At 47.6% G+C, this 24012-nt stretch overlaps 1 protein-coding gene and 1 long non-coding RNA gene across 2 annotated transcripts; one reads left to right on the forward strand and one right to left on the reverse strand.

Moving 5' to 3' along the window:
- Window positions 1–1974: 1974 nt before the first annotated feature.
- Window positions 1975–2806, reverse strand: LOC129030473 (small ribosomal subunit protein uS10-like). Its single transcript, XM_054475801.2, has one exon. It carries the CDS (start codon window positions 2372–2374, stop codon window positions 2015–2017), a length of 360 nt encoding a protein of 119 aa, XP_054331776.1. The 5' UTR covers window positions 2375–2806; the 3' UTR covers window positions 1975–2014.
- A 1964-nt stretch (window positions 2807–4770) lies between these two features.
- Window positions 4771–19980, forward strand: LOC134737783 (uncharacterized). Its single transcript, XR_010123036.1, has 3 exons — window positions 4771–4905; window positions 17640–17717; window positions 19100–19980. It is a non-coding gene; the product is annotated as an uncharacterized LOC134737783 (long non-coding RNA).
- The last annotated feature ends 4032 nt before the right edge of the window (window positions 19981–24012 follow it).

The following is a 24012-nucleotide window of genomic DNA, read 5'->3' on the forward strand; positions in this document are numbered from 1 at the left end:
GGTGGATCACCTGAGGTTAGGAGTTCGAGACCAGCCTGGTCAACATGGCAAAACCCCGTCTCTACTAAGAATACAAAAAAAAAAAAAATTAGCCAGGCACAGTGGTGCAAACCTATAATCCCAGTTACTTGGGAGGCTGAGGCAGAAGAATCACTTGAACCTGGGAAATGGAGGCTGCAGTGAGCTGAGATCGTGCCACTGCACTCCAGCCTGGGCAACAGAGGGAGACTCCATCTCAGAAAAAAAGAAAAAAAAAAGTCTGATACCATAATGTTCACTGCCATAGGAGTTGAGACTTGATCATTTAGTCTTGCTTCCAGGCACAGGCCTGCACTGCCAGCCCATTGGCTACCGTCTCTAAATCAATGAAAAAGCAGCAACAAGCATTTTGGAGGGGTTTTTCAGGAAAACCACCACTGTCCCCAACTGTGTCCACTGGGTAGTACCTTTTTTTGTGTGCAAAATTTTAAACAGCTTTTGTTTTCCCCTGTGGCTGCACAGCTGCAGGGGCCAAGAACAATCCACCAGCCTGTAACTTAGTGGGCTCCATCTGTGAACCAGCTTCAGGCATCCTTAGGGACTTGGTGTATCAACGCCTCCATGAAGATGTTCCTCTGGGATCAAAATGTTCCTCTGGGATCCTGGGCACAAAATGTTCCTCCGGGATCAAGGGATGTCTGGCCATCTTGTAATGCCATTATGTGACTCCTTTGATGCCTGATGACCCCATTCTACAGAGTAGCCAGTCACTGGCACTTGTAGCTGAAAAGGATCATTAGAGCTAACTGGCCTGAGTAGAGTGCAGTCTGTACAGCCTGCCAGACACTGCTTTTTTTTTTTTTTTTAAGATGGAGTCTCACTCTGATGCCAGGCTGGAGTGCAGGGGCTCGATCTTGGCTCACTGCAACCTCCACCTCCCGGGTTCAAGCAATTCTCCTGCCTCAGCCTCCCAAGTAGCTGGGACTACAGGCACATGCCACAATGCCCAGCTAATTTTTGTATTTTTAGTGGAGATATGGTTTCACCATGTGGCCCAGGATGATCTTGATCTCTTGACCTCGTGATCTGCTCACTTCTGCCTCCCAAAGTGCTGCGATTACAGGCATGAGCCACTGTGCCTGGCCTGGACACTGTTCTTAAGCACGCTGGCCTCTGCCAGCTCTTTTCCTCAGTGCAGTGGTCTTTTCCCCGCCTGTACTGCTTCACCCACACCACATGGCTGGGCTCAGGGAGCCCAGTGGGTCCTGGATGTGCTCTCATCCCACTAATGCTCTTCTTATTGTAGCATTTTTCCAATGGCAACATCACTTGCTATTATGGACAGAAGTATTACATATCCTTAGAACAGGCTGTGTGTCCCTACACTGGGAAGGGTGCATGACCTTGGGTAAGACTGTTCCTGTGGGCCAAGGACATTCTTGGAAGAGGTTTCACCTGTGAATCATTAGCAGTCCATACTCTAGCAGCTCATGGAATGACTGCTTAGGTCCTGATGGGAAATTCTGAGAGGTATCCAAAGGTTCACTACACGTTGTAAAGTCATAGATGTGGAGCCCACACTGCCACCATAATTAAGGCTGCGGCAGGTCTTTCCACTACCTTCTGTGAAGCTGCCTGCTGCTAGGAGATGTGGCATGTAGTAAGCAGGAACTCCATAGCCATGGCCCATAGCTTAACATCTTTTATCATGAAAACATGCCCATGGACAAATAATTTGTGTGTAAGACATCATTGCAATTGAATAAGCATTTGTAAATCTATGAATATATGGTGCTGGAGGAAGTGCTGTGGGCGGGACAAGCAAACCCATGAATATGTTTGTGTTAATCCACCTTCATTCTCCACCAACATTTGCCTCTTGCACTGACCAAATAGGTGAGGTAATAGTGGTGTTATGGAAATCAGTAGCCCTGCATCTTTCAAATCTTTATGGAACTAATTTCTGCAATGTCCTCAGGCACAGAATTGTTTTTTTTTTTTAACAACTGGTAATCAATTTATTAAAATAGTTGACTTAAGCATCTGCAATGGTGACTTCCACCTCAACTTCTGGCTCAATACTGATGGAAGTAATCTGCTTAACAATCTCGGAAGGACTGTGCAAGCCAATGAGTCGCCTGTGAGTTCTCATCTGGAGATGATCCCACGTCTTAGAATCTTCACCACAAGGAGTTTTTCTTGTAGTGATTCTCAAAGTCTTGGTAGGCATTTGAACTGGTCCTTTCACTTTGAGATTCTTTTCCTTTGCGCCTCTGATCAAATCAGCACACACCTTTTCCAGGGATTTTACGTTGAGGCTTGTTAGGGTGATTCGAATTCGGTGAATTGCCACCTCTGGCTCCACAGGTGTTTTTCCGGTATCCTTAAAAGCCATGGCTGCCGCGCGGCTTCCTGAATGACTTGTTCCTCGGCGAGAGTGAACAGCGGTAAGTCAGGAGCAGGAGCGTGTGGACCAGAAATCCTCAGCACCTACGACCGCGTCTTCCTCCACAGAATTGTTTTTAGGTTATTATCTTGGTTGTAGGTGGCCCTTTCAAGGATTCTAACTGGGCATTCCCACCATGACAGACCACATTCCTCAGGTAAGGACAGCAAGGCTGGCAAAATAGCCACACAGCGTGCCTGGGATCCTACCTGACCCACTGTGAGGTGGACTCTGGCCAAGACCTATCTATCCCCTGATCTCCCTAAGCCTCTCTCCAATTGACCATAGAGATTCCAGGGATTAGGCTCAGATAATACCAGTATCTACACATGTGGCTTCCAGTAAAATGAGCACAGACTGACATTACAGAACCCAATTCCTGGCCCTTTCTGCTGCTAAATGCCTCTCAGGAAAGATCCTCCCTGAGCCTGCTTACTCATCTGTAAGTTGGAGCCAAAAATGTTCTTTGGATCGTGTGTCATTTGTGCTGATGTGATAAGATTACACATGTCAAGTGCTTTACACATTGCCTAATAAGTACCATTCACCGTTTCTTCTGCAAAGTGTAAAGAGGAAGATACATTATCTATTGCTATTTAGCAGTATTTTAATAACTTATATTTTGTGCACTTTTAATTTCATTTATTTCCAAATTTTTTCTTTTTTTTTTTTTCAGTAGAGACAGAGACTCTCTTTGTTGCCCAGGATGGAATGCAGTGTCAATCGTAGCTCACTGAAGGCTTGAACCTCTGGGCTCAAGTGATTTTCCTGCCTCAGCTTTCTGAGTAGCTGGGACTATAGGCATGCACCACCATGCCTTACTATTTCTTTTTTCTTTTCTTTTCTTTTTTTTTTTTTTTTTTTTTTGAGATGGAGTCTCGCTCTGTCATGCAGGCTGGAGTGCAGTGGCATGACCTCGGCTCACTGCAACCTCCACTTTCTGGGTTCAAGTGATTCTCCTGCCTCAACCTCCCAAGCAGTTGGGACTACAGGTGGGTGTCACCATGCCCAGCTAATTTTTGTATTTTTAGTATATTGGTCAGGCTGGTCTTGAACTCCTGACCTCGTAATCCACCCACCTTGGCCTCCCAAAGTACTGGGATTACAGGGTGAGGCACCGCGCCCAGCCAACTGGCTATTTCTTAAAAAAATTTTGTAGAGATGGGGTCTTGATATGTCGCCTAGCCTCAAATTTTGTCATCTTTTAAATAACAGGATTTGGGGCTGGGTGCAGTGGTTCACACCTGTAATCCTAGCACTTGGGGAGGCCTAGGTGGGCAGATCATGAGGTCAGGAGTTCGAGACCAGCCTGGCCAATATGGTGAAACCCTATCTCTACTAAAAATGCAAAAATTAGCCGGGCATGGTGGCGGGCGCCTGTAATCCCAGCTACTCAAAAGGCTGAGGTGCGAGGAGAATTGCTTGAACCCGGGAGGCAGAGGTTGCAGTGAGCTGAGATTGTGCCATTGCACTCCAGCCTGGGCGACAGAGCAAGACTCTGACTCAAAAAAGAAAAAACCAAAAAAAAAAATTTAAAAAAAATAAAAAATAAAATAAAACAGGATTTAGGGATAAGAATTTAGGACTAAGTCAATTTTCTATGAATATTCTTACATGTTAAATTTCGGAGGCCCAGACTCAAATGACTTGATTCTTACTTTCAAATAATTGGGCTGTAAGATTTATCTGTTACTTCTTAACATATAATTTGTACACTTGTCTAGGATTTAACTTGGAAAAGATTTTTCAAAACTTGGTACAATTATATAAAATGTGTGCTTATGACCACAGCTGGTAGGCATGTGAGATGGTAAAGCATTTCCGCAGAGCAGAGGTTCATAAAAGCTTTATCATGCATCAGAGCTACCTGGAAGGCTTTTTAAAACACAGATTGCTCAGCTGGGTGCAGTAGGGTGCGCCTGTAGTCCTAGCTACTTGGGAGGCTGAGGCAGAAGGATCTTTTGAGCCCCGGAGTTTGAGGCTACAGCACGCTCTGATTGTGCCTGTGAATAGCCACTGTACTCCAGCCTGGGCGGCATAGCAAGACCCTGTCTCTAAAACAATAACAACAACTAAAACAAAAACCATGCAGATTGCTGGACCCCAACCTAGAGTTTCTGATCCAGTAGTATTGGGGTGGGGCCTGAGAATTTGCATTTCTGACACAAGTCCCCAGATGATGTTGATCCTTATTCTCCTGGCCCATAGACCACTTAATTAAAGCCAGCAAAGTAGTCATCAACGTTGACCCAGGATATAAGCTGAAGATGATGAACAGCCTTGAGGCAGTAAGGGAGGCCTGCCCTTCAACATCAGGAAGCCAAGTGAAGGGCTGACTCACCAGGGCAGGGTGGGGTTCCTGAGTGTGAGAAACCAGAATTGAGAGCTGCACCAGCCGTGTGGCCCCAGGTTTCTCAGGGTGAGGAGACGCAGCCCAGGGGAAAGGCACTTGGGACCACACCCCAACTCACCTACCCTGTGTAAGTTTTTTCCATTGCATGTATCAACATCTAACATGTCATATATTTGATTTACCTCATTTATTCTCTGACTCCTTGCCTCCTGTTAGAATGTAGGTTCTCTAGAACAAGGATTTTTATATGTTTTATAGAAGAACAGTACCTGAATCAGAGCAGGTGTTCAAATACTGACTGAATGCATGCCTATATACATATAACTATGTTCATGATATTGTTTCTAGAAGGATCCACAAGAAAATGGCAGCAGACTGTCTCTGCAAGGGAAATGGGGGAATGGGTGGGAGCGACTATAACTTTTTACTGACTCTATAGCCCTTTGAATTTTTCCTTTTTTTTTTTTTTTTTTTTTGAGATGGAGTCTTGCTGTGTCACCCAGGCTGGAGTGCACTGGTGCAATCTTGGCTCACCGCAACCTCTGCCTCCTGGGTTCAAGCAATTCTCCTGTCTGAGCCTCCCAAGTAGCTGGGATTACAGGCATACATCACCATGCCTGGCTCATTTTTGTATTTTTAGTAGGGATGGGGGTTTCACCATGTTGGCCAGGCTGGTCTTGAACTCTTGACCTTGTGATCCACCTGCCTCGGCCTCCCAAAGTGCTGGGATTACAGGTGTGAGCCACAGTGCCCGGCCGCATTTTTCCTATGTATCTCATCTAGCTAATCAAAAACAGATCTCTATTGTTGATTAGGAAATATAAATTGGAAGAGAAATAGGTATAATAGGAAAAACCCAAGGGAGCCCCATTTCCCCCCCGCCACATCTGGTGAGATCATTGTGTAGAGCTAAGTGAGAACACCTGAAATATGCTTGAAGAAAAGTTCATCTTTGATGGGGCATTCAGCTCAGTCCCACACAGCCCTACCCCAGCCCCAAACTGGGCCTGGTCCTATCCCAGGACAACCCTAGGGGGGCCCCAGAGTTCCCTCCTAGAAACCAGAAGTTCCCAGCCCTTCCTGCTGCCCACTCCACCCCATGGACACGTGTCCACGTGTCAAGTAACAACAGTTAATAGTGAAGTGGGCTAGAAACACCCTGTGGCTGCCTCAGGAAGGAGAGACTATCTCTAAGTCCGGTGAGCTCAAGGTGGAACGAGAATCCAGGTGTTCAAATGGAAGGCAGAAGGAAATGATGAGAGAAGAGGGGGATTTGTGCTTATCTCAGCAGGAACCTGGGTTGGGTGTGAGGAACTAGGAGAAGCCATGCCCTGGGGAGCCCGGAGGAAGATGCCCAGGCCAGAGCACCAGCTTGGAATTGGGAGAGCCAGGCAGGACCCCGAGTAGACATCAGGGGTTAGCGCCTGTTAGAGGAAGTTGAGGAAGAAAAACAATAAAGTTGCCCTCCCAAACAAGACAGAAGCAGTTTCTACCGTAGGTAACCGCTGGCCTAGTTATTTATTCAATATATATTTACTGAGCACATCGTTGTGCTAGGCCCTATGTCAGAAAAGGGATTTTGGGGCCAGGCACGGTGGCTCATGCCTATAATCCCAGCACTTTGGGAGGCTGATATTGGCAGATCGCCTGAGGTCAGGAGTTCAAAACCAGCCTGGCCAACATGGTAAAACCCTGTCTCTAGGAAAAACACAAAAATTAGCTGGGCATGGTGGCTGGTGCCTGTAGTCCCAGCTACTCGGGAGGCTGAGGCAGGAGAATCACTTGAACCCAGGAGGCGGAGGTTGCAGTGAGCTGAAATTGCACCACTACACTCCAGCCTGGGCAACAGAGTGAGATTCTGCCTCAAAAAAAAAAAAAAAAAGAAAGAAAGGGATTTTGTTTAAATGCAGACTTACAGGACCTGAGACTACCTTCCTAGAGACTGAGTCTTCTTTGGAAGGTGGCAGGGATGCAGCAGCCCACAATCAAGCCATTCCCACCTCACGAATGTGGAGAATCTGAGAGAGGGTGCCTCCTTCCCGTGGGATTTTCTGTAGTCTGACCCCACAGCAGCTTCCGTGCTCACCCAGCAGAGGGCAGCCTGAGCTCAGGCGCCATCTTCCCAGCACCTGCTTAGGAGACAGGACAGATGGGCACCTAGCCCCCTCACTGCCCACTGCAGGGTGGGCATGGTGCCCACTTGCTGGTGGCAGCAGCACCAGAGAAACAGGATGCACCAGGAGGCTGTAAAAAAAAGGCTGTTTTTGAGTTCTCCCTAAGCCGTGATGGTGTTGCCTGGCAGATGCTTAGCCCTGGCATGCTGCCACACTCACCCTCTGTAGCATCCCGAGACTAAGGATCATCTCCTTCTCATCCCAGGGCAGCCTGCTCACCCTGCTTCTACTCACTGTTTCTCTGAGGCATAGAATCCTCGGGAGGGACCCCAGAGCTGGAAGGGACTTGGTTGCTGCTAGTGCTAGAGTTGTCATTTCAAATAACTTCAAAGGGCAGGCAGGGAGCCTGAGTTTGTGAAGCTGACTTAGGGTAAGATGGCAGGAAATGGTAGTGGCTATGCCGAACTGGAGAAAAGAGCCTTGTGCAAAGGCACCTAAATGGAATTGTTTTTCTAACTGTGAGTAAGATAAAATGCAGCCACAGGCTGAGTTGGGACATGAGTTGGCTGCCAGTTTCCTCCCTGTCCAGTTTACCCCTTAACCTTCGAGACGGGCAAACGAAGGTCCAGAGAGGGCCCAAGATAGGGCCTGATTCCCTTCTCACCAGAATCCAGTTCTTTAGTGCTGTTTGTTCCTTGGGGGCACAGGGCAAATATAAAGCAGAAAGAGTTGGGGGTGGTGTGGACGTCTAGCTCTGCCTGCCCCATGGCTGCTGATCAGTCTTGGATTGCTTCATTTCCTTCCTTGGCCACAGATCTCCTGTTTGGAGAAAGCAGCCTCCTCCAGAATACAGGGCACTCCTTTTCCTCAGAGTGAGTCACAGCCTCCGAGCAGACTTGTGGACAGCTTACTCCGAGACAGAATTCTCCACTCCCACTGCTTTTTCCAATGAATACCTCCAGCGGTGGGCCTCCACTGCCTTGGGCCACCGCCCTAGGGCTGCAAACTTTAATTTACTCAGGTTTTTCCCTCCTTAAAATGAGGTCCTACAGAGAAACACCCAGGCGTCTTTTGGCCTTGATTCTTCAGATCTCATTAAAAATATATATATATATACAGATTAGAAGCATAAAGTGCTGTTTTCTCATAAGGTGTGAAGGTTGCAGGAGTGTGGCCGGTACTTGTGGTGGCTCTGCAAGCACCAAGAGTGGTTCTTCAGAAATCCAAGCTTGTACCTGCATTACCTCCATCTCCAGGAGAATCAGCAGGCCATGCTGAGCTTGGCGGGGATGCTTCACTAGGGCAGGAAACCTGAACCTCAGTCTCCTGGGTAGCAGGAACTGGGTTGTGGCCCCATTACCAATCATAGAGACACCTTTGGGACCTGGGGTAAGTATTTATGATACAGCTAGTCATGTGAAGAATGAGGGGAGGATTAGGACACAACTAAGGCCACTGTCACAGAGCTCCTGCCCGCCTAGCACCTCCCAACCTCCCAACCAACATGTGCAAAAGATGGCCAGAGTCCTGAAAAACTGGTCTCGAAAGGACATTGTCTCAAGTATACCTTTGAGAGGAGGAAACAGAACATTTACCTTTTTTTTTTTTTTTTTTTTTTGAGACAGAGTCTCGCTCTGTTACCCAGGCTGGAGTGCCGTGGTGTGATCTCAGCTCCCTTCAAGCTCTGCCTCCCGGGTTCACGCCATTCTCCTGACTCAGCCTCCCGAGTAGCTGGGACTATAGGTGCCCGCCACCACGCCCGGCTAATTTTTTGTATTTTTAGTGGAGATGGGGTTTCACTGTGTTAGCCAGGATGGTCTTGATCTCCTGACCTCGTGATCCACCTGCCTCGGCCTCCCAAAGTGCTGGGATTACAGGCGTGAGCCACCACGCCCGGCCACATTTACCTATTTGTTCAAGGAAAAAGAAACAGAAAAAGAAAAAAACAGAGATGGATGAGATTAGTTACCTGCAGGGCATGGTAGGAACAGGATGGAAATAAAGGGAATGAGGGGGAATGAGACTCCTAGGAATATCTCTTTTTGTTTATTTTATTTTATTTTTAGCAGAGATGTGGGTTCCTTATGTTGCCCAGCTGGTCTTGAACTCCTGGGCTCAAGCTGTCCTCCTGCCTCCATCTCCCAAAGTGCTGGGATTACAGGTGTGAACTACCACACCCGGTCCTCTTTTTGTTCTGACCTGACTTTTAAAATCATTTTAATATTTCACATCTCAAAAATAAATACAAATAAAACTCACAAGGACAGGGAAAACGCTAAAGTTGAACACAAGCAGAAACAAGCAAATAAAATGTACCCTTTGACTTCTATCTTACCATTTTGTAGTAAAAATAATTAATCCCAGTAACATGTTAAACATTTTCTAGTTTAACCCTTGCAGCATCCCTAAATGGTAGGTACGATGACTAGTCTAGTTTTACAAAAGGGGAATTGCCCTTTAGGAAGGAGGCAAAGGAAGCTCCCAAGCTCCCAGGGACTTGAACTCAGGTTTTGCACCAGATTTATATTAGATCTCAATTCTGAAATCCTATTATATCCTCAGCTCTGAGCCAGGCACAGAAGGATGATTTAGTGTCTCTGAGTTCCAAGAATTTACAACACTTAACATCTCAGGGACAAACATTTAACATCCTGAGGTTATACATAAGGGAATGAATAATTCCTTTATCATTTATAAAGATTTAAAGACCAGGCCGGGCATAGTGGCTCACGCCTGTAATTCCAGCATTTTGGGAGGCCGAGGTGGGTGGATCACAAGGTCAGGAGTTCAAGACCAGTCTGGCCAACATGGTGAACCGCTGTTTCTACTAAAAATACAAAAAATGAGCTGGGCATGATGGTGGGTGCCTGTAATCCCAGCTACTCGGGAGGCTGAGGCAGGAGAATCTCTTGAACCCAGGTGGCGGAAGTTGCAGTGAGCCAAGATCGCACCACTGCACTCCAGCCCTGGTAACAGTGCAAGACTCTGTCTCAAAAACAAAACAAAACAAAAAGATTTAAAGACCAAAAAGATTTTAGGAATTCTGGGCACTCTGTGTGGGCTGCTTTCCTGGAGGATATAGGATTTTAGGTAGGTATAGAAAAGCAGCCAGAGAACTCCAGAGAGCAGAAGACACTTGGAGCAAAGGGTTAAAAGGAGCTTGGTGTGTTAAGAGCAAAGGAGACCAGCTTCTGCATAGGAATGAACGACACAGAAGGACGTCCATCACGCTGCTGGATGACTCTTAATATAAGAGTTCCAAGTCAAGACGAACATCATGGAAGGAAGATGTCCACAATGAGGCTGGGGTGAGGTTGGTAAATTCCAGTCCCTAACTTTAGCCCTTAGACAGCTACATTTAGATATTGGATATTTGCCGCCCCTTTCAATTACTGGGCTCCAAGAGATTACCTAGGAGGAAGCAGACTCTATATTCTGGATCTGCGACTAAAAAATGTTTTTGCACAAAACGTTTGCTCCTTTGGTTGTTTTTGCTTTTCTCTTTTGTCTCTACTTTCTAAGCCACTCCCTGTTTGCTGAGCTGAAAAGCAAGTTCTCAGCCCTGCTGTCTCTTTCTAAAGCCAGCTTGCCTGTAGCCCCCCCAGGGGTGAGGAGAGGTGTTAGAAGAAAACACTTCTCCCCTTCTGGGTCCCTTCTGCAGCTGGAGTTGGTGAACAGTGGGGATAATGAGAAGAAATAGGAAAGCAAAAAGGCTTTGTGGGAAAGGAAGGTGGCCACATACCAACGCTGGGTCTAGCTGGAGGGCAAGGAGGAAACATGAACAAAATGAAAAGATGGAGAATTCCTATCAGACCACTGCTTCACCGTATCCTAAGTTTTAATCAGGATGAATGTTCAGATAAACCCGAAAAATCCTTGAAACGAGGACAAATGCAACATTTGGCCCTCAAGTCGCTGCCTCCCATTGTTATCCCCTTTTGAAACAACAAAAAATATCCCACATGTCTGACCTGCCTGGCCAACATGGTGAAACCCTGTCTCTACTAAAAGTACAAAAATTAGCCAGGTATGGTGGCAGGTGCCTGTAATCCCAGCTACTCGGGAGAGGCTGAGGCAGGAGAATCGCTTGAATTCGGAAGGCGGAGGTTGCAGTGAGCTGAGATCGTGCCACTGTGTGTGTGTGTGTGTATGTGTGTATGTGTGTGTGTGTATATATATACACACACACATATATATCTCCCACAGGATAAAGTCAATATCTGGTCCGCTTTGACCGTTTCCTCCCTGTCATCATTGCCCCTGTGTCCCTCCTGTCACCTCTGCCCAAGCCTTGTCCAGCAGCCCCTTGCCCTGGATTCCCACACCAGCCTACAGCTGTCCATCCACGCCCCCATCCCCTCCGAGAACACGCTTCCTCCTGCAGCCCGCTTCAGGACCAGCCCACACACCACCTCCTCCAGGGGCACTGGGGTCCCTGGAAGGTGGTGGCTCCTCCTCCCAACTCCAGGCACTCTGACGCCACTTTGTCAGTGTGGTTTTCACATCCTGTCCTAGTGGTATGTTTGTCTTTTCGCCCCCAGATTCACAGCTTCCTAAGTGAAGGAGCCAAGTCTTGCTCTTTTCTTTACCCTAGAACAAGATACAGTTTCTGATCATACTTAATATTTGATGAACGGATGTTTTCCTTTAAACGTTTAAAGTTTAACTTTTAAAATCTCAGTAAGAAATACAGCTGGCATTACCACCCAGACTCATACACACACATCACTGAATCAAAAGTTTCATGAAATAATACTTACTCTGTTGGATGCACTCTGATATTTTCTTTAATTTCATTTTTTTTTTTAAAAAGTGCTTGTGGGGACTTGTAGGCGGAAGGCCATGGTCCTAAAGTGTACGGAGAAGCTGTCATTGCTAAAGTGAGAGAAGCTTTGCTTCCAAGCTAGGATCGGGTTAGGATTAAACTATAAACAAATGAGGGCTTCTGTTTGCTCTGATCTGCAGACTGAGAGAGTCTGGCCTCATTAAGAAGTAGAAGCCAAGGCGGGGCTTACTGACAATGATGATGGACTTCAAGCTCCTAGGGCCTGCTCTTTGCAGCTTTCCTGTTCGGTGCCTTATATCTTTCCTTCACTCCTTTAACACACCCGTCCCTACCCCACAAAGATTCCCCAGACTCTGCCTGGTACCCCAGTGATATTGTGTGCACAGCTCTTTGATGGCTCTTGTCACACTGTACTGTAATGCAAATCTTTTTTAGGTGGCTAGCTCTTCAACTGAGCTGCTGGAGGGAGCCCGGCCAGGGAAATGCTGGCCAAAAAGAGTGTGTGAATGGGAGAAAAGGAACTGTTGCATCTTGGGGTCTAGAGGTGCCCATCTCTTCCCTGTTGTTGCCTGGGCAGGGGGTCACCACTGGCTCTGGAGTCACAGCAGGGAGAGGCAGGCCAGGGCACACTGCGGTGGAGCAGAAGGGCAGGGAGCAGTGATGTAATTCAATTACAGAACTCGGTTATCCCTTCACTTTGTATAGAAACATCACCACTTAATAAATTTTTTTGTTTGTTTGTTTGACACAGAGTCTCACTCTGTCACCCAGGCTGGAGTGCAGTGGCATGATCTCAGCTAGCTGCAGCCTCTGCCTCCCGGGTTCAAGCGATTCTCCTGCCTCAGCTGGAGAGTCCTACTCTCCTGAGTAGCTGGGACTACAGAGGTGCACCACCACGCCCAGCTGATTTTTGTATTTTTAGTAGAGATGGGGTTTTACCATGTTGGCCAGGATGGTCTCAATTTCCTGACCTCGTGATTCGCCCACCTCAGCCTCCCAAAGTGCTGGGATTACAGGCATGAGCCACCGCGCCTGGCCACCACTTAAGAAATTAATAGTCCCAGCTACTTAGGAGGCTGACGCAGGAGAATCGCTTGAATCTAGGAGGCAGAGGTTGCAGCGAGCCAAGATCACACCACTGCACTCCAGCCTGGGTGACAGAGCAAGACTCTGTCTCAAAAAAAAAAAAAAAAAAAAAAAGAAAGAAATTAAGAAAATAGGCTGAAGGTGGTGGCGAGTGCCTGTAATCACAGCTACTAGGGAGGCTGAGGCATGAGAATTGCTTGAACCCAGGAGGCGGGAGTTGCAGTAAGCTGAGATCACGCCATTGCACTCCAGCTTGGGTGACAGAGCGAGGATCCAACTCAAAAAAATAAATAAATAAATAAGCCGGGCATGGTTGCACATGCCTGCAGTCCCAGCTGCTTGGGAGGCTGAGGCAGGAGAATCACTTGAACCTGGAAGGAGGAGGTTGTAGTGAGCAGAGACAGCGCCACTACACTCCAGCCTGGGTGACAGAGCGAGAGTGTCTCAAAAAAAAAAAAAAAAAAGAAGAAGAAACAAAACAAAACCAAAAAAAATGCATGACTGTTCCTCTTAATTATTTACCTAGCTCTGTTTTGTTACATATTGTAGTTGTAACCCACGAGCAATAGATAAAATGTCACTAGATAAAATGTTTGTGGCCAGGCACAGTGGCTCACTCCTGTAATCCCAGCACTTTGGGAGGCCGAGGCAGGCGGATCACCTGAGGTCAGGAGTTCAAGACCAGCCTGGACAACATGGTGAAACCCCTGTCTCTACTAAAAATACAAAAAATTAGCCGGGTGTGGTGGCACGCACCTGTAATCCCAGCTACTCGGGGGGGCTGAGGCAGGAGAATCGCTTGAACCTGGGAGGTGGAGGCTGCAGTGAGCTGAGATCGTGCCATTGCACTCCAGCCTGGGCAACAAGAGTAAAACACCGTCTAAAAAAAAAAAAAGGTAAAAAAAAAGTCTCCCTCAAATTCGTGTTGATACCTAATTCCCAATGTGATAACATTTGGAGGTGCGGCCTTTGGGAGGTGATGCAGTCATGAGGGTGGAAACCTCATGAATGGGATTAGTGCCCTTATAAAAGAGACCACCAGAGAGCTTCCTCTCCTCTTCCTTCATTTGAGGACACAGTGAGAAGCCAGCTGTCTATGAACCAGAAAGCGGGCCTTCATCACACATTGATTCTGCTGGCGTTTTGATCTTGGACTTCCCAGCCTCCCTGTGAGAAATGAATTTATGTTGCTTACAGGCCGCCTGGTCTATAGTCCTCTGTTACAGCAGAGGACTTCCACCCCTGGAATGAATGAACCAAGACACCCATGTACACATTTACAAACAAAAAAAGTACAGCCTAGCCCACATTCTCAGGAGCTTACAATTTTCCTTTAAGTAAAGTTACGTGGGAAGACCCTGAACTGTGGAGCAAAAAGGGCCTGCGTTGAGACTAGCTCTTCTGTTTGTTGTGCTGTGGTCTTGAGAAGCACCTGAACTCTTCTGGCCCCTTTCTCCTCATCTGTGGAATTAGGGTAACCATGCGATTCCCCAGGCTTGCTGCCAGGAGGAGAATGAGGGGATAGACTTGGGAGCAGCTCACATTCCTGAAGAAGTTAACTTTCTAAGGTAGCCACGTGAGGCCACTTGCCTCAGTGCACAGGAGGTGGTGGTGACAAACCGGACTGGGCAGAATACATCTTTCCCGTGGTGAAACAGAGGAAAATAAAGCTGGACAGACAGTGAAGGGCCCTGTCATGGAAAGCTCCAGCCAGACAGAACGGTCTGGAGTTTGTCTTGCAGGCAGTGGCAGTGGGGAAAGGCTTTGTGAAACTTACGGTTCAGCAACTGAGTCTCGCCGCCTGTGTAGCTTGGGTGGGGTGGAGTGAGACTGGAGGCTGGGAAGCACCTGAGAGGTGTCAAGGGCTGCTGCGTGGACTTAGCCTGGGGCAGTGGGAGGGGTAGGGGTGGAAGGCAGGCCACAGGAGTGAAAATAGGGCTCCGGTTTCCAGGGCGTTGTTTCCCCCTGCATCTTGCTCTCTGCCTTTCCTCCTCTTGTCCTTCTGTCTCCACCCCTATCCCCATCTCCCAAATGCTTCAGAGCATAAAGGTGCTGCCCAGCCAAAATCACCCCCACAAACTCCAGGTAAACTTGGTCTGGGCAGCTTTGAGTGGGTCATGAGTGGAGGAAGGGCAGGCCCACTCTTTCCTTAGTATATGAGTGAGAAAAGCGACTGCTGGTTAGATCTCACAGGAAGCCAGAGCCTTGTGGCAGCACCTGACTTCAGGTGCAGCACAGCCCACGGAGTGAGAAGCTGACACCTCTGGGCCTGCTGAGGCAGGCTGCTCCTTCTACACCAGGCCAGGGAAATCAGGTCACCCGCCCCAACAGTCTGCCAGATGCTGGGGACTGACTGCTGCCTCTGGGGCATCCACCACAAAGGATTCATGAACTCACTGACAGGGCCAGGCACCTGGCTAAGGATCTCAAACTGGTGCGGCTCACGGGTCCATTCAATCTATAGATGGGTTTTGTGCAGCCAACACCGTCCTTCTTGTCTACCTGCTGTATATGCATTCTGGCCTTGCCCCTGAGTTTATGAATTTACCAACCCCATCTTAGCAGGGCATGAAGAAATGCAAAGGTGCTCCAGGAGCTTCTGATTTTGCTGGGAAAACAAAACAAGTATACAGGCAAAGAGGGAGGACAATGGCAGACCCAATGCATAGGGCAGGCATCTGCATTTCTGAGTTGAATTTAGAGAAGAGATCTTCTCCTACAGATGATAAAGGGGTGCACAGAGGTAAGGTGCACACGGCCTGGGGGAAGTCAGCCCTGGGATGAGCATGGGAGAGGGAGGTTCCCCAGTGGGGAAGGACATGAGGGTGTGGACTGGACAAACTCTGCATGGCTGGGCCCCATTCCACAAACAGAGGGCCCCGAGAGGTGTCTGCATAAGGGAGTGATGATGAAGGCACATGGGGAGAGTATACAGGACTGGGCCACCCAGGAATCAATAATCTGGAAAAGGTGGCAGAGTGGGGAGCTCTGATTTGGGAGAGGCACTGCTTTGGGAGAAATCTCAGAGGATGTAAAGACTGATGCTGTGTGGAAGTTGGATTCAAAGGACACCAGGCTTGAAGCTTCAGAGTATGTAAGAGAGGTGCAGCTCTGGTTATTGAAGCAGGGGAATCATGAGAGGGAGGTTGCTCAGGGTGGGAGGTGAGAAGCTGAGACATTTTGGTTTAAATGTTATATTTAACAGAAGAGATATGCAGCCCGCATTGAGAGCTATGGGGCAGGACATGGAGGCTTCGTGGAAAAGTGCATGTGAAGGTGGTGATTTAGGGCAGGGATGGATTCGGTGAAACCCCTGAAAAAAATGTGGAGGGACAGATACTGGGGATAAGGAAAAATGAAATTGTTGTGGAACTAGAGAGGTGGGGTGTACACAGGTGTCAGGGGAGAAGACAGTCCTAGGGAAGTGCTCTATTAGCATTATTAATTGCAGAGGTTTCAGAAAGAGTGCTGAGAAGAGGCTGGGGCGTCTGAAGCTAAGGGGCAATAAGAGTTTCAGCAGGGGTGCGGAAATGGGCAATACCTTTCAGGGTAGAGGAGAGCAGGTGGAGGGGAAGGAAGGTGGACTGGTAGAGACTGCTATCTCAGGGAGCAGGCAGTGGAAGTGATGGGTAGGAACAAGAAGGAAGGCATAGATGTTTGGAGGCAAAAGGGAAGGAGACAGTGAGAAGGAAGTACTGAATTCGCTGAGGACAAAGGAGAAAATGAGACAGAAAGAGGCAGACGAGGTGAACGGGGTAGATGGAGATGCTAAGCTTGGATTTCACAACAGGCTGCATCCCCTATTCCTCCATTGTGTGCCAGGCCTGCCAGCCTGCACCTGGCCCCAGTACCCCTGGCCTTGGTCTTTATTCTTGTGGTTAGGCAGCATGGAAGTCAGGCAACTGGATGGACCAGGCACTCTCTGGGAATGGCCAAGGGTGTTCAAAGCTCAGGGCTGGGACCCAGAGCACCAGCAATTATTCCTTTTCCCGTTTGCTACTGCTTCTTCTCTTCTTCCTTCATCATATGGCCCATCAGAGCTGGTGGCTAGAAATCATCCAGAGGGCTGTAAACATTAGTGAGGCACTGAGTGGTCCCTGGTTCGGCCCAGGCATAAGCAGACAGACGGGAAGTGAAAGTGGGTAACCACTGAAAGGTGAGGGCGAGGGCTGGTTTCATCATCAGCGCCGCTGGCAACAAGAGCTATTATGAGCCAGCCTTTGCCGAGACAGTAAGTAACTACAGATTTAAAGTTCCTAGCAGCAAAGCTGTGTCTCTTCAGGGTTTGGTTTGGTTACCCACGCTGATCCCATAACAACCACCATGCCAATGGCAGGGAACATCAACAAGCAAGGAGGTGACCATGAGGATGACCTCGCCACAAAACCAACCATACACCCCACACCCCTGGAGAAGGAGGCACCCACCAGCTGGGCCCTGTGGGGCTGTTCCAGAAAGTGCAGGTTGGGAGGAGGATGGAGTAAGGAAAGAGGCCAGGGTCTAAATGGAAAGGACCAGTGAAAGGGAGAGACAGGCTTGTTAATAAATGACCACTACAGAGTTGGAAAGAGAAGGCAAAGAAAACGCCTCACTGCTGAGGATCAGCGTCCAAAGATTTCATTCTACTGAGAGTTAAAGAGATGCCAAAGCTGGGATTAATGTTGGTAAAGGAGATATGGATGGGCCACGACACCACCAGCCATGTGTAATCAGAAGGGGATCAAAAAACATCCCCAGCCTTGAAACTGGCATTTTCTCTTATGTGCTGGGTGGACATTTGGCAATATCATATAAAATGAAAATATTTGCATAGCCCATGACCCAGAGAGTCCACTTGCATAAGGACATGCTTTATAATGGTCTACTCCACTGCAGGTAATAAAAGAAGGCATGCAAGAAGATCTATATGCAGTGACGTGCAAAGGTATCAAGAACAAGTTGCGAAACCCCATGGTATGATTTCATCTGATTAAAAGAAAAAAGGCATATACTATATATTATAGTAAAAATACCTATATGTGTGTGTATATTACAAGTAATGATTAAAAGTAGTTATGTCGGGGGGTTAGACTAGAAAGTTGAGATTCTAAGGAGGAGCACTTTTCACTTGATATTCTTCTCTATGGTATAATTTTTACATGAGCTTTTTATTTTATTTATTTATTTTTTTTAGACGGAGTCTCATTTTGTCTCCCAGGCTGGAGTGCAATGATGTGATCTCGGCTCACTGCAACTTCCATTTCCCAGGTTCAAGAGATTTTCATGCCTCAGCTTCCTGAGTAGTTGGGATTACAGGCATGCTCGGCTAATTTTTTTTTTTTTGATAGTGAGTTTCGCTCTTGTTACCCAGGCTAGAGTGCAATGGTGTGGTCTTGGCTCAATGCAACCTCTGCCTCCCGAGTTCAAGCAATTCTCCTGCCTCAGACTCCCTGAGTAGCTGAGATTACAGGCATGCTCCACCATGTCTGGCTAATTTTTCGTATTTTAAGTAGAGACGAGGCTTCTCCATGTTGGCCAGACTGGTCTTGAATTGCTGACCTCAGGTGATCCACTCGCCTCGGCCTCCCAAAGTGCTGGGATTACAGGCATGAGCCACTGCACCCAGCGAGCATGTATTATTTTTATAATAATTTTTAAAAATCTTGAGCTCCTCTTGCCCTAAACTATTTCCCCTATTAGTCTGATTGTTTCGGTGCCCATATATTGTGAAATAATCAGAATACAAGTCTGATAAATGTGAATTCTAGTGGGGACAATGGAATAAGGTATTTGCAATTGAAGTCACTGCATGAAGTACTCTCTCCCTTGTCCCTTTCTCTCCCTTCTCTGGCCTGAATATCCCATCCCTATCCCCATACCTGTAAGTCACTCCTCTGGCTTAAATGGGGAGTTAACACAGGGTGGTGGGAGGTATAGTAGACTTGGAGTCTCTCATGCATTGCCTGCCAGGGCCCCCCATTGCAGGACTCCAGGCCCTACTCTAAAACTTGCTACTTGCCCGACTGCAGGCTCTCAGACCCTCATTTCCGTGTGATAGAGTAAAAAAAATACTTGCTCTGCCTACATCACACAGATGTGAAGATAAAATGAAACAATGCCTTTGAAGGTATCTGGAAACAGGAGAATGAGTCCTATATATATAGATACATACACACACACACATATATATATATATACATATATATATAGTTTTTACAAATCAGCATTAACATTTGATTTTATAACCATCATTAAAAAGGGAGAGGTAAATGGGTGGAGAGGGAGGAGTGAAAAAACAAAACAAAAGGTAGAGGCAGTATTCAAGGTCACAGTTAAAAATTTCATATTCCCTGCAGGTGGTAGGTGCTGAATGGTTGAATAAACGAACAGTCCTAAAATGGATATATTTTGGGGCAACAGTAAGTTGCCCCCAGGAAGAAAATCACTTTTGGAAAATAAAACTGGCAAGAATCTGTGCTAAATGGATGAGACCAGCCACAGAAGCACTTCATCCTAAAAGATGGTAAAGGTGGTAAATTAGGCCGGGTGCAGTGGGTTATGGCTGCAAACTCAGCACTTTGGGAGGCCTAGGTGGGTGGATTGCTTGAGCCCTGGAGTTCGAGACCAGCCTGGGCAACATGGTGAAACCCAGTCTCTACAAAAAATACAAAAATTAGCCATTCGTGGTGGGATGCAACTGTAGTACCAGGTATTGGGGAGGCTGAGGAAGGAGGATCACCTGAACCTGGGAGGTCAAGGCTGCAGCGAGCTGAGATTGCACCACTGTAATCCAGCCTGGGCAACAGAGTGAGGCCTTGTGACAAAAAAACAAAACAAAACAACAAAAAAAACCCAACCAACTTGGGTTGGGCAGGGTGGCTCACGCCTGTAATCTGAACACCTTGGGAGGCCGAGGCAGTGGATCACTTGAGGTCAGGAGTTTGAGACCAGCCTGGACAACATGGTGAAACCCTGTCTCTACTAAAATTACAAAAATTAGCCGGGCATGATGGCAGGAGCCTGTAGTCTCAGCTACTCAGGAGGCTGAGGTGGCAGAACTGCTTGAACCCAGGAGGCAGACGTTGCATTGAGCTGAGATTGTGCCACTGCATTCCAGCCTGGATGATGGAGCAAGACTCCATCTCAAAAAAAAAAAAAAAAATAAATAAAAACAAAATAACAAAACTGGGGGATACCCAAACCCAATTAATATTCAAATAAATGCTTGTCAAATGCCAGGGATAGTGCTATGCATTTTACTTATTTAAGTCTCATAACAACCCTATTATTTCCACTTTACAGAGGAATGGGAGGCACAGAGAAGTTAAGCAATTTGCCCAACCTCATAGCATGTAAATGGTAGACAAGACTCTAATTTCTAATAGTCTGGCCCCAGGTCCCATGTGCTAAACTATCCCTTACCTAGAACAGTAGGAACGGTTGCTCAGAAAAACAGGACTTAAAATAGAAAAAAGTCGTGTTTTTTGAACATCTGACTGAAACGGAATGTGTTAACATATTGTTTCTAAACTTACCAGGTAACAAGAGTCATTCTTGTGATTGCTTCCCAAACTGCAGCATGCTTATGAATCATATGGGGATCTTGTTAGAACGCAGATTCTCATTCAGCAGGTCTAGGGTGGAGTGAAGGCTCTAGGCAGAGGGCAAGAGGGTCCCATCATTGGAGATAGACTTCCCCACTGAAAATGAAGAAACTGGGTTCTGCTCAGAATCTCAGTCTCCCATGAGGCAGTTCCCAATAGCAGAAGCCTCTCTTTGAGTGCCCCAAACACCTGAATTTCTGGACCAGGAAAGCCGAGGTGCAGCCCCAGGCCCTACTCTCTCCCTGAAAACTCAGCTTTTTGTGCCCAGTAAGCTCTGTGGGGGTCTTGTTGGGGAGCTTTCTCTTGCTGAAGGGATCAGACAAGTGAGGGGCACTGACCTTGGAAGAGGAATGCTGGGGAGCAGGAGGCTCGGCAGTGGTGGAGTGGACTGTGCAGTGAGTGGCCTGGCACAGTCTCCTGTGCTCTGGTCTGCAGAGAAAGCAAATGATAAATAAGGATGTACTGGAAGACGAGGTGTGTGGTTCATGTACAGAAGTGGCAGATCTGTTGGGGGAGGGGAGAGATTGACTTTGCCTCCTTGGCTGCTGTATTCACAGCCAGTCCTCAGTGTGAAACTCAATGCAAGAAGGAGTTTGTGCCCCATAAAGGCATAGGCTGGTCAATCTTGTTTATCCACTAGATCCGTAGCAGGCTATTTGTTGACTGAACAGACGAATGAATGAAAGGCTAGGGAAGCCATACAAAGCCAGATGCTGTTACCCTCCACCTCCTCCTGGGATGACTGTGGGGATGACTCACGTCCTGCTGCCCCCTCACTTTCTCAGCCTAAAACCACACATCCTGGACTGTGCAGGTAGCGAGCTGACCCTTCCTTTTCTGCAGCAGGATCTTCATTACACACAGTTCCTGAGTTTCCAGCAAGTTGCCTTTCTTCCCTGTTTAAGAGCTGAGGAAACTGGGCCTTGGGGAAAACGAGAAGTCCCAGTTTAAGTCACCAGAGACGTCTTCCTAAAGAAGTATTCAGGATGCTGTGCTATCCAGAAGCTGGCTCCAGAGACACCTGGATCATTTCAAGCTCCAAGAACTGTGCTTCTGTTCCCTCTGTCTGGCTCCTATGCCATATCACGCCCACATGTGTGAACTCAAAGCCAAAGGGAAGAGACCAGGCCATGTGCAGCCAGGACAGAGGCATGTAAAATCTAGAGAGGGTGGACCGACCTCCCATACTCCTGTGTTGGCGGAGAAATAGACCCACCAGTTTGTCTGGCACAACCAAAACTTAGCTTTCTTGCCATGAGATGCTGGCCTGAGACCAGTCACAACCAGTCTCAACCAGTCTCCATATCAGGGCTTGGCTGTCTGGGTGCTTGAAAGCACCCTTCCCCCACCCGGACCCCAAGCATCCCTTGGACCCTGCCAGGACAGAGCCACAGATGCCGGGGGAAATGGGAAATGTCTGGAGACAGAGGGCAGCCACATTCAAAGCCAGTGGGAAAGTGGTGGTGGTGACATGTGGCCCTTGCTTGAAACATTTTGAATTTATTTCCTGTAGGAATTGACTACAGGTGGATTTTGTCTTGCAGGCTAGGTTTCCTTTCTTGAGAAATCTCAAGAGAACAGAGTTTTCAGTAACTCTAAGACATGGTTAGGCCACTGCAACAACTTTATTTCTGGAGAGAACATGTGCTCTGGCTTCCTGCCTCTTCCTACTCTGGGGAAACTGGGGCCAATCTTGAAGACTGATCTCCTAGAAATGTCCTTTTTTATTCCAACAGGGTTTGACGCAGTTCAAAATACAAGCTGTAAAAGTAACAGAGTTAATAAAAATGAGGGGGACAGAAGGAGGAAGTAAATGTGTTAACCTAAGTGCAAGTAAGAGTTGGCACTTAGGGCAATCATACTTGCCTCAGTACTTGCTGGCATCCTGGGAAAAGGCACTTACAATCTTGAAATTTGTTAGGTTCTTCGCAGCTTTAACTGTCGCTTCCTTCTCTGTGCCTCCGTTTCTCTGTCTATAAAGTAAGGGGAAAATACCTCATCCGAGATTTATTGAGAGCATCACCTGAGATAATCCATGCGGAGCACCTGAAATAGTGCCTGACACACAGTAATCATTCAACTGCAACACAGATATTATTATTATTATTATTATTATTTTGAGATGGCGTTTCGCTCTTGTTGCCCAGGCTAGAGTGCAATGGCATGATCTTGGCTCACCGCAACCGCCACCTCCCTGGTTCAAGTGATTCTCCTGCCTCAGCCTCCCAGGTAGCTGGGATTACAGGCATGCACCACCATGCCCAACTAATTTTTGTATTTTTAGTAGAGACAGGGTTGCTCCAGGTTGATAGGCTGGTCTCGAACTCCTGTCCTCAGGTGATCCACCCGCCTTGGCCTCCCAAAATGCTGGGATTACAAGCTTGAGCCACCACGTCCAGCTACAGGTATTATTATTACCTCATTCATCTGGGGATGGGGAGGGCATTGGTGGGTGGAGAGGAGCTGGTTCTCCTTTACTCCAAGGCTCCTACCTTCTCTTCCCTGGGTGTTCTTGCCCCTGCTCCCATCCAAGTCCTCATAGACGGCCTCTGAAGCCGCCTTCGTTCCTGGTCTGGCTCCACAATGTTCCCATGCCCACTTGAGCTCCCCCTGCTCCAAGTAGACTATTTCCAGGATGAGTACTTCAAGTACATCGAACAGTGACCTCAAATGCATTTCCTTGACTGTGCCTCTCTGAACTAAAAAGTGCAGAAATGGCATTGCTTCCTTCTTTTGTCTGGTCTTCCGCCGGCGTAGGTTGGGATCGGGGGGAGAGTAGCTTTCCTAGCTCTCAGCAGCTCAACTCCACCGAATTAGTAAACGATGGACACGTCCCCAAGAGGACTCCAAACCCACAGTGCCCGGCATGGTGTTCTGCAGCATGCCACAGGTCATCTTGTTCCGTCCTCTCTGAGGGTGAGGTTGGAGAGGGACCCTAGGCTCACAGGCTCAGTGACAGTGACTCACCAAAGATCCTGTGGGCTGTCAGGGTCTGGGCCAGGCCAGTGAGCCCATTCACATGGCATGAGCCGCAACCCTGTTCCTCTTCCTCCGACAGCAGCCCGTTTTGCATGTCCTCTCACTATGAGCCGTGGGAGAAATTTGAAAGAGCTTGGATCAGAGGGCAGGGAGAAGAAGGTGGTCCTGACATCTGACACATACTTCATTTTAAACATGGGCTATGTATGACTGGCCTTCAGCTAGTTATTGAACAAAGAGAATAAGAGCCCTTTTAGAAGTGCTTTACATATATTAATTCATTTGGTCCTCACAACAGCACTGTGAGTTAGAACTCTCAATGTCTCCCCTTTACAGATCAGGAAACTGAGGCAGATAATTGATTTGCCTATGGTCACAGGACTAGTAACAGAGCAGGTGGTTTGGTCTTACAGTCTATGTGTTTAATCACTACACCAAACCACCTCCCTAAGATGCTAGAGGGTGTTTGTGCCAATGCCTGGATTCTAAAAGATTAGATTCTCCTTAGGATCTCTGACCTGTTTCCCCAGCATTCAGAGATAAGGCCAGAAACAATGCCATTTGTGCACGAACTGACAACTGACGGTCCTCCTACCTCCTATTTCTATTTAAAAGGCGCTGTAACTTCTTTCCACAGGCAGATCCCTACCTCTCCTCCCTTAGGGGAGGATGAAGGTGTCCCAGCC

Source organism: Pongo pygmaeus, chromosome 12, assembly GCF_028885625.2.
Source record: "Pongo pygmaeus isolate AG05252 chromosome 12, NHGRI_mPonPyg2-v2.0_pri, whole genome shotgun sequence".
Taxonomy (NCBI): Eukaryota; Metazoa; Chordata; class Mammalia; order Primates; family Hominidae; genus Pongo; species Pongo pygmaeus.

Coding starts and splice junctions, on each gene's coding strand:
- LOC129030473 (XM_054475801.2), bottom strand. CDS start 2,374: ATGGCTTTTAAGGATACCGGAAAAACACCTGTGGAGCCAGAGGTGGCA.